Source organism: Gossypium arboreum, chromosome 2, assembly GCF_025698485.1.
Source record: "Gossypium arboreum isolate Shixiya-1 chromosome 2, ASM2569848v2, whole genome shotgun sequence".
NCBI classification, from domain to species: domain Eukaryota; kingdom Viridiplantae; phylum Streptophyta; class Magnoliopsida; order Malvales; family Malvaceae; genus Gossypium; species Gossypium arboreum.
Genome location: NC_069071.1, coordinates 29,675,425 through 29,685,450, shown reverse-complemented (window position 1 = coordinate 29,685,450; position 10,026 = coordinate 29,675,425). Strand labels below are relative to the sequence as shown.

Below are 10,026 nucleotides of genomic sequence, written 5' to 3'. Positions count from 1 at the left end.
CAATTTAAAATTCTAGTTTAATCATTATCATAATTTGTATTTTCTATCAAAACTTGTGAATTTAAGCATGTTTATTTTTTGTCAATAATGTGCAACATCATATGAGGACAATCTAATGACAAAAATTCTAATAATGTTAATAATTGTACTAAGATTTTTAAATTGAAAAAACAAAAATCTTAATTTTAAAATTTTAAGTAGAATGACTAAATTTCAAATTGTCAAAATACAAGTACTAACAACATATTTTGACCTTTATTTTAAAACATGGAATTGTATATTTCCACGTTCCAATTTTATTTTTGAAATCAATATTAAATTTCAGCTTATTTAGTTCCAACATTTAAAATCATTATTGTTCCATCACGTGGCATCATTGAATATTCTAAATGTCACTTTATTATAGGTAAAGTGTACCAACATTTTTAAAGTGCAATTTCCACATTGAAAATTTGATACTTTAAGGACTCTTTGTGACATTATCCTAAAAATAAATATCATGCAATATAAACATAAGAAGACAAAAGACAACGGATTAAAAGCCAAGTTGTAAATAAAATTGTTAATTGTGTTAATTTAACTCCCCAAAAAAACATAGTTTTCCATTCCATCCACCATTGCCTTCATCTTCGTTCCAGTCGTACCAAACATATTAAAAGAGCCTTCTTGCTTCCTCACTTGTACCCCTAAATCCCCATCGGTAAGGGGATCATTCTCTATTATCAAGCAAATAAGGAGATTATAGAACTTGAAAATACTAAGAAAACCAAAGTTTTCAGAATTTGATTGATGATCAAATCGGTCATATCATCAGTTCCCAATTCAACCAATCCAACTAATTTGTCCAGTTCAATCAAATAAATTTCAAAAAAAAAAGATTAAAAAAGTAAAGAGACAGTTCACTGCCGGTTTAACCAGTATTTAGCCTGATTCAACTTGTTCCATGCGGTTCACAGGTTAATCAGTCCAACCCCTCTCTCCAGGCTGGTACCCTAACTGGTTCAGTCTAGTTCTAACAACATTAAAAAAAACTTTAAAAATATTCCGGAACCTAAAAAAATTGTAGACAACAATGATGGAACAGTTTTACTATATGTTGCATGAAACTATATTAACAGACCATTTACGATTTAGAAACTAGAAACATTACATAGGTTTAGAGTTCCACTGCCACATAACATTAATGGGCAACGCCAATCCTCCATTAAAAAACAAGAATAAAAGTTGAATGAGATACTCACAATTAGGGAATATATATTACTCAAAATTTTAAGCAACCAAGAGGGTATCCAAATGCTACTGTTGCTTACACTCTGGAGGGCGCTCACCATGCTGATTTAGGCCGGCATTTGCACTTGCGCTCTGCATCTTAAACAAACCCAGGTTTAAACAAATCACAACAAATAAGCCATTGAATGATAGCAAACATACGGTACACCATTCCATCATACACCCTATAACTCTCTTGGCCATTATAATAACTCGATGCAGGAAATTTTCAACAAATAAAATAATAAATAAACTTGATTTTTCAAAATATAAATGAAATTATAGGCTCACCTTCTTTTTGCCCTTTCTTTCTTCTGTCTCATCTTCTTCATCCCCATCTTCACCCTCATCACCATCTTGGTCATCACTGTCATAATCACTTTCTAATCCATCATACTCATTCCCCTGACCAGCTTCCCCCGTAAACCATGATACTGCATGAGGAATTAGTTTGTCTCGAATTGCCGAACTACACAAACAATCCAACATTTCATTTGAGAAACAAAAAAATGTGAAGATTACAAGAAGACATAAACAAAATAATGATGTTGCACTTGCAGTATATTTTTCTTCACATTTCAAGAAGCTAGAAACAAGAATTCTCACCAACACTTTCCCCCATTTATCTCTTACATAGCATCAATGACAGTTCTTTCCAGAGAAAAAGGATTTAATTCTCAAAATAGCAATAAATGAAAAGCATTTAATATGCCACACTGACCTTAGACTGACAACACTAATCCAACGAAAACAACAAGCACCTTGGTAAGGTACTAACCAAAGAAATGCATCTTCAAAATAGCTCTCACAAAAAGAGATACCATAGACTCACCCAATGTTATAGTCATGTTCCATTCGATCCTGAAGTTCCTCAGCCTGTTGATAGATATATCAATGAAACTAAGAAGAACACACCATAAAATTATTGAGTTAGCCTTCCTATTCCAAAAGAAAATGTCAAACTTACAAGCTCATCATCAATATCATCATCTTCGGGGATTTGAGGAGGGTTGAAGAAGTTGAAGAAGCTTTCACAATTTTCAGTTTTTGTAATGGGCTTAGCATTCTTCGATCCTTTCTTGGGCTTCTTTTTTAGGACCTTCTGTGTCAGGCATTTCCCAGGATACCATTCAATCTTCGTTCTACAAATTACCCTAACTTTTATGATATGTATAGTAGGATAACCCAAAAATTTCTTAGTATAAAAGCATATTTTAACTCACCCAATTGCTTTCTCCAAGATGGGCTCATTTTCATCATCAACCATGTGATATGTTTTTGTCAGGACGGTATTCTTAAAAAAAGGGTTAGAATCAAAGAAAAATTCTAGCTTGAAACCCTTAGGATCATCGTTTCTGCTCCACTTGATATCTTTAAGATACTTGAGAGCCCCTTCATCTCGCTCTGAAATCTATATCAGCAAATATTAAGTCATAACATACATTTTCAAATCAACAAATAGAACTCATCAGATAAGGAACTACACATTTCACGTACCTCCTCGGCCAAAATTTCATTCATTTTCATCGCAGTTTGCCAAAAGTCAGGCACTCCTTTTTCTGCATTTAAGATTATGTCAACCCATCTCAGGATCAATGCATTGATACAATTTCAGAAACTTTACATGAGTCAACCAAGATTCAATACCTTCTACACATTTATCCCCTTCTTCGTCCATCACAGCTTCATTTGTTTCTCCTTCAACCTTCACTATACCATTCACAATTTCATACCTCTGCAATTTTTAGTTATTAGAAGAAAGAATCAAGATAAAGAGGAATGCTCAAATAAGCTTCCAAGAAATGCGAGAAATATGCATGTGAATAAACCAAAACTCATGAAACAAGAAACATCACAATATACAAAGGCTTATATATGACATAATGAAGCATTAATGTCCAAAAGAACCCCACAGACCTTAGTATAAAGTGGTTCATAAAGTTTCTGATACTTGGCCTCCAATGCAGCTCTCTCCTCAAAAAACTTCTTCTCCAGTTCATCATGTTCACTCTGCAAAATGAATATGTAAGAAAGTATTCTTCTTTTAAAACCAAACAAAGTTGTAGTCCAATACTCCAATCAACTGTAGGAAGGTGTCAACCTTCCAATTTTATTGAACATCAGCATTTTTCAACCAAATCCCATCATCACAAGTGTTAGTGAAGTGAAAATTTATATTAAATCCAACCATAAGTAATATTTCAAAAAGTAACTTAAAACCTATAGTAAGTAGAAAAGTTAGAAAAGGAAATATGGTCTCAAAGTCAAGAAAAGCTTATAGTAAAAGTACAAAAGAAAACAGGAGAGCAAAGCTTGAATATGGAATGAACTAACAGTTCTACATGGTATGCATGAGTTGCACTTCCTATCAGGAGTTCAGGTATTAGTTCGATATCTTAGGAGATATAAATGAGTTCTCCTATGAAACTCAGCATATTAACTAGGACAATAAGAGCATAATATTAAAAAAAAAAAAAAAAAAAAACCCACCATGGAAACAAACACGTATGCTAGAATATCAACCAGTCAAGCCTTATGAGTCACCATTCAAGACAACATTACTGAAAAGCAATCCGTATAACAAATTCAAAAATCAATCAACATGCCAATAATAATTCTCTAACAAGCACAACATTCTCATTGACATAAGTTACCTTCCAAAGCAAGAAATCATTTCCAAGACAATAAATTGAAAATGAAAAAATGCGTAACTCCTACTCCCCAAAAAAAATCCACAGGTCAAAAAAAAAGTATGGAGGCAAAAGAAGGAAAACGTCTCTCAAGTAATAACAAATATAACAACTTTGAGAATCCAAACAATCTAGACTGAGCTATAGCATGTTCCAGGATGTATAATCACATCAATGAAATTGGCAACAAAGAGCATGCCTTGGGTATGACAAAGATTAGATGTGGAATGCAGACATAGAGAGAACATAAGTTTAAAATCAGATGTACGACCTGAATCTCCCTGAGAACCTCAACACGTTTTCTGACATTTGGTGATAGTGTTTCTAGCACATCAGCATGTTCTCCCGCTAAATTTTGAAGCTTATTCTGCAAAAAGCAGCCAAAAGGGGGCTAAACACACTATTGTAAATAACAAATAGAAATAAGACAACTTCACAGTTCACACACCATCAACAGAACAATGTATCAAGTGGTGAGCCATCAGGGTTAAAAACTTCAAACTACTACTAAATACAAACAACCTTAAGCACAATTCTCATTCGTTAGTTTCTATTCTACAACATATTTGATATTCCTATTCCATTTTCACATTTTACAATAAAAATACAAAAGCATTATAAATAAAAAAGAATCACTTGCCTTAAGCTCATTAACCAAGCCGGCGCGTTCCTCAGCACTCAAAGCTGCGGACAAAAGAATCACATTAAAAAATTTACGTAATCTCTGATAATGATAACGAAATCACAACCGAAAAATAGATTTAAAAAATTTATCAAAGGATAATCACATGCCATTTGAAAAATAATAATAATAAGTGAGATGGGAAGAGAACAATTAAGTAGGTATACCGGCAGCGGCGGCGGGGAGGGCGACGCCGAGATCGGATGCGTCATCGTTACTCATTTTTTCTGGCGTTGAAATGAGTATTTGGGAAGCAAGAAAGGGGAAATACAGTGGGAAAGAGAAAGGCAGAACCCTCGGAAACGTGACGTGATGAAGGGCCAAGTTATTTATTAGAGTGCTAAAAGTGAGATTATACCGCTTAAGCTATAGGGCTAACGAATGAGATACCATGTAAATAAGATTTTGTATGGCTAAATAAACCAAAATCAGATATGGTGGTTAATGCTGCCATGTAAAAGAAATTATAATGTGAAGTAATTTAATTAGTTTAAAATTTTAATTATTACGAGTATTATTATTAATGTAAGAGATATGAGTTTAAATGTCTTAAAACACGTTATCATCCTATTTATAAGAATTTACCGCATTTTTTTAATTCAACCATATATATTATAAAGATATATCAGGTACACTTCTTAGATGCAACTTCAACTATATTTGGATGGTTGTGTAACTTTGACTAGGATCAAATATGATCCTATCGCTTATTTGAACTCCAATTGGTGGAAAACTAATAATCTTTATTTCTAGCCCAATCAGCATTAAAGAATGCATGGACGGGAATTTAAGAAAATATAGCAAAATGTGCTTAACAATCTACGATGTTACTGATTAAGATAATATCATCAACATACACTAGTAGATATAAGATTTACTACGTACTAATCTTCTTCATTATCAACAGTAATATATTTCTAAAAAAAATCTTCAATAACACCTCCCCTTCTATTCATAGCCTTTCAATCTCTCTAAGCACAAACTCAACTTCCTAACAAAGATCATGTATAAAGATTACAAAGCGCATAGCCTCTGAAGTTGGTGTATGCACTCAGTTCTAGCAGAGGGCAGACAGTTCATCTAAACATTGTTCAAGCATCAGAGCTGCGTCATTCTGTAGGGTTATAAAATGGAAAAGTTATGACAATGATTTTGCTATAAAAACTACGAAACATTTTTAGTATTAGGAATTGATGATTCATACTGCAAAAAGTGAATTGGTTCCGTAGTAGGGTTAGCTGAACAAGTATTGTCATCAATTTGAGCTTAGTCTCAAATTCCCATTTTTCTGCCTGCATGGAGCATCAAAAGCAAAAAGGGTGTTTCGTAAGTGGTCAACACAAAAGTTCGAAAGCAGGATTTGAACAATGATAAGCGACTCACCAAAATGAATCTTTCTTTTCCTGAGCTAATAGCTCCTCAAAGGAAATGTCAGAAATTTCGGTATCTGCACCTTCCATCTGCTCACCAGACTTGGCCTTTAACTCCATGCAAGCACCAATTTCAAGCATCTGTGAGAGAGAAAGAAAGAAAGAGAGATCAGAATCATGATAGTAACTCGTTTAATTGTAATGAGACAAAATAAACATGGAAATTCCCAACACATTCTAACTTCATAAACACAATTTTAAGGTTGAGAAAACATGTTAAATTTAGTGTCGTAACAAACTGCAACCTAAAGAGTTGAAGCCAAACCTGAAAGGTTGTTTATATTCCAGATTCAACCACATGATAATAGCTGTTAAGTTGCACGGACAGATAGGTAATAACAAAATAAAGTTCCATGCATAGAGTTTCAAGGTTAACAAGAAGCCACTAAGAATAAAAGCCAAAAGAAGAGTGATGGGAGACAAATAAGCTTTACTTTGCAATAATTTGGGCAATTATGTTCAGTTATCCTTCCTTGAAAACTAAACAGACAACAGAATTAACAAAATTTTACAATAAGCTTTACTTTGCTATTAGAATATAGGTATGAACTCTACCTTCTTGTATGCCGGTGATAGTTTAAGTTGCTCTTGCAGCCAATTATAGACAAATGCATCCTCTTCTAATCTCTTCTGTTCCATTTCAAGCTTGTATATCTAAACATGCAAATTCATTGACCAATTAACAACTAATTAATGCCATAAGCTTAAGTTTTATCTCATATGGTTGCTCACCTGCTGCCTCAGGCGATCAAATGAAGATCGCTCCGCTTTAAATAGCAGAGCGTTTGTTATTGTAAACTTACGTTTGATGACCTCAGACCTGTGGCAAGACCATAGCAAGGAAACTAATCAAGCAAATGCTCAGAGCTAGAAGGAAATGATTGAAAAGCAAAGCTAAGGATCTGGATTTCTAAAACACGACGATGACTTACTTGTGTTGCAGATCATTTCTGGCCTCAATCAAGCAATTAGCAAATTCTCCAACCTGTATAAGGGAGGATAGTATGTTACACTTGTTGCATATTCAACCCCACCAAAGATTACAACAAATATACCAGAATTAAAAAGGGCAGGGAACCATCTAAGTATCAAATAGCTTATCAATGCAACTATTAACTAATTTAGAGATAACTTTATAGGGAAATTCATAATCTTATTCTGAAATTCTGATATCTGAAAGCATTCAATATGCAGCAGAGGGCATGAATTAAACTAACACTGGTTCAGGTTTTCAACTATAACTATACCAAAAAAGGGCACAAACAGGAGAATATGAGTTTAATATTTCCTCAATAAAGAGGAGAGTTAGAATTTAATAAAAAATTGGATCAAGTTAACATACTTTATGACTGTCAGAGTATAAAAACACAGGATTCGGAGCACTAACAGATATTTGAAACTTTAACTATGCAGTACACTGAACCTAGCATCTGTCTGGCAGTCAACCTTATTCAAGCATACAAACTCATCTAAAAGATAATGTTGGATTTTGGGAATCCCAGCAAGATATCAGCTTAAATCAGGCCTAAGTTTGAGAGCCTTGAGTTGGTGTCAAGTTTTAAGCCTTACTACTTATTAACATTGGTACAATTGAATCTCGTTCTCAGCATAAAATGTGCCAGACAAACTCAATACAAATTTGAAATAGCCTATATTCCTACCTTATGCCAACTTTACGTTTCAGATCGATTTCCAAGTAACAGAAACAATATAATTACTTTCTTATGTAGCTGAAAAATTTCTACCAAATACTTTTGTAGTTTGCTCATCTAAGTCTCTAGAACAATAATATCCATTTTGCCAATTGATTTGAAGTCCTTAGATGCTTCCAGCACATTGTCTGCAGAGAAGCAAGCGCCAGAATCTACCACTAAAAACTTGAAACTAGCCCCACCAAACTTTACCAAAATCCTCAAGTCCCTCAATTAAATACTATTCTATGATACCTTAAACTAGGCTCATCCTTTATAACATACAAGAAAAGATGAAAATTTCACCATGACCTTCTTGTACTAGCAACTTTATATGAGGCCCAGCTTCTTTAAAGAATACTTGTAGAATTGACTCATGCTTCTTCAGAGACTAATTCAAATCACCTCCGTAGACATATAAGTATATTATGATCATAGCCCCAGAAAGATGAGAACACAAGCATTTCTGATTATCTCAAATGCAGGTAAACAAAACTGCCTTCAATCTAGTTCTTTTTTTCGGAAATACACAGATTTAGTTCATCTAACCTGCAATTTAATTTAGAGCGTCATCTAATCCATTTGAAATGACAAAACTTCAATAAATAATGAATTCTACAGAGCAGATCCCCATGAAGAGGCCATCCACATGGTTTAAGGGGTCATCTTAACTAAACAGCCAAAGAAAAACCTTGTTTCCTATTACCTCAATTGATTATTCTGTGTCCTAATTCAGGCTAAAAGTTTCAGATTCTCTTCATTCATCTTGTTGAACAAAAAAAAAAAAACACAAACTCAAATAATTTCAAATTGGATAAGTCTTAACCTTGATGGAAAGCAAAGAATACAAATTTAAACTATTGCTTGAAATAAGAAAGGACTTGATTACACTATTCTTTAGATAGTCAAAAGGTAGTTAAAGAACTAAAAAGCACTTAAAGATATCTTACACTAAGAAGCAACAATGGGACTTTCTTTACTATCAAGATAACCCATAAAATAAAGCAACATTCAAAAGCAAAAATCTTAAACTACAATAATTCAATACAAATTATAAAAAGGGTAGCCTTTATTAGTACTTGTCAAGTTAATCAATAGATTAAAGAACATCAAGAAAAAAGTGGAACTTCAACAAACCTGAGCTAATGTCAATCCTTTGTTTCCATGACACTTAACAAGCTGATCGTATCGTTGCTTGATCTTCCTTTGCGTTGCACTACTCGTTGATGTAAAAGGGTACAAACAAACCAGCTGGGGCTTGACCTGAGAACCCGAACAACTCTGACCTGGTTCTTCCCTTTTCTTTCTGTCTTCCTCATTTTCTTCTTCGCCTTTGGAATCCAATCTCTTCTTCTTTCCTCTTTTCTTTTTCTTCTTCGCGCTTTGAGATTCAAACAGGTCCCCTTCTCGAACCGACCCAACTTGCCTCGTTTCTTCCCTAGGATGGCTTTCACCTGTAAACAAATCAGCCCATTGTGTAGAATCAGAAGGCAAGATCTCTAGCAGAAGCGAATGGGGAAAATGGGTGGAATCGTTTTCCCGAGTTTGGGCATTTTTATGGGAGAGAGAAGGGTTGGAAAGGGCCGGTTCATTCTGGGATTTTCCTTGTTCGTCTTGTGGATGTTGTTGCTTATGGAGCCTTTTCTTATAGTAGAAAGAAAATAAAAAGAACAGGAAAGAGAGAGCGAAACAGAAGAGAAAGCAGACGAAAAACATTTGTAGGGATTATTAGTTTTTTAGTTTATGAAACAAAACTAAACATAAAAAAAAAAAAAAGGAAAAGTAAAAGGAATGAATGAATGAAAGAAAGAAAAACTAGAGAGGAATAATATTTCAAGGTTCAGCCGCCATCAAAACGCGTCATCAGGACTGGCAAAAAAAAAAACAGGAACAAAGAGAAAGATATAGAAGTGTTGGATGTTCTGTTGTACGTTGTTCCTAATGGTTCAAAACGAGAGGGGCAAAGGCGAATGGTTTTGGGATAATATAATCATAATAAATTGGGTAAATTACCAAAATATCACTTTTGTTTAACCCAAGTTACATTTTAGTCACTTATGTTTGAAATATTACGATTTAGTTACTTATATTAACGTGTTGTAACATTTTAGTCACTGAGCCGTTAATGATACGATAAGCTAAGGTGAAATATTAAAACTAGTCCCTATACTTTTATTTTTTAAAATAATTTACTTTTTTCTTTTTATTTCTTTATTTTCCTTTTCTTCTTCCCTCTAATTTTAATAAATAGGAAATATAGAAAA

At 33.8% G+C, this 10,026-nt stretch overlaps 2 protein-coding genes across 5 annotated transcripts; both read right to left on the bottom strand.

The window, feature by feature from the left end:
- Positions 1 to 383: 383 nt before the first annotated feature.
- On the bottom strand, positions 384 to 5,057 carry LOC108467201 (nucleosome assembly protein 1;4-like). Of its 4 annotated transcripts, none has more exons than XM_017767771.2 (12): positions 4,809 to 5,057; positions 4,600 to 4,643; positions 4,231 to 4,326; positions 3,187 to 3,279; positions 2,917 to 3,004; positions 2,767 to 2,828; positions 2,493 to 2,680; positions 2,237 to 2,411; positions 2,102 to 2,145; positions 1,561 to 1,738; positions 1,311 to 1,368; positions 384 to 716 (listed from the first exon to the last, which is right to left on the bottom strand). In XM_017767771.2, coding segments are annotated over exons 1-12 (1,083 nt in total). In that variant the 5' UTR covers positions 4,864 to 5,057; the 3' UTR covers positions 384 to 714. The 4 variants fall into 4 exon arrangements, with proteins under 4 accessions (XP_017623260.1, XP_017623261.1, XP_017623257.1 ...); XM_017767772.2 differs by having other exon boundaries at positions 1,311 to 1,362; positions 4,809 to 5,054; XM_017767768.2 differs by lacking the exon at positions 384 to 716 and having other exon boundaries at positions 1,085 to 1,368; positions 4,809 to 5,054.
- A 306-nt stretch (positions 5,058 to 5,363) lies between these two features.
- Positions 5,364 to 9,748, bottom strand: LOC108467202 (uncharacterized). The gene is made up of 7 exons (XM_017767773.2): positions 8,900 to 9,748; positions 7,004 to 7,056; positions 6,804 to 6,891; positions 6,627 to 6,725; positions 6,025 to 6,152; positions 5,846 to 5,933; positions 5,364 to 5,755 (listed from the first exon to the last, which is right to left on the bottom strand). Exons 1-6 carry the CDS (start codon positions 9,476 to 9,478, stop codon positions 5,897 to 5,899), a joined length of 984 nt encoding a protein of 327 aa, XP_017623262.1. The 5' UTR covers positions 9,479 to 9,748; the 3' UTR covers positions 5,364 to 5,755; positions 5,846 to 5,896.
- Between the last annotated feature and the right edge of the window lie 278 nt (positions 9,749 to 10,026).

What these genes read in the sequence shown, in the direction of transcription:
- LOC108467201 (XM_017767768.2), bottom strand. Translation starts at nt 4,863, where the DNA reads ATGAGTAACGATGACGCATCCGATCTCGGCGTCGCCCTCCCCGCCGCC. An exon ending in AGGTTCTCAGGGAGATTCAG is followed by an intron (nt 3,280 to 4,230) that starts GTCGTACATCTG and finishes TTCATTTTGCAG; the next exon opens with AGTGAACATGATGAACTGGA. An exon ending in ATCTTGGAGAAAGCAATTGG is followed by an intron (nt 2,412 to 2,492) that starts GTGAGTTAAAAT and finishes GGTAATTTGTAG; the next exon opens with AACGAAGATTGAATGGTATC.
- LOC108467202 (XM_017767773.2), bottom strand. Translation starts at nt 9,478, where the DNA reads ATGTTTTTCGTCTGCTTTCTCTTCTGTTTCGCTCTCTCTTTCCTGTTC. An exon ending in AAGGATTGACATTAGCTCAG is followed by an intron (nt 7,057 to 8,899) that starts GTTTGTTGAAGT and finishes TCCCTTATACAG; the next exon opens with GTTGGAGAATTTGCTAATTG. An exon ending in AGAAATGATCTGCAACACAA is followed by an intron (nt 6,892 to 7,003) that starts GTAAGTCATCGT and finishes GTCTTGCCACAG; the next exon opens with GTCTGAGGTCATCAAACGTA.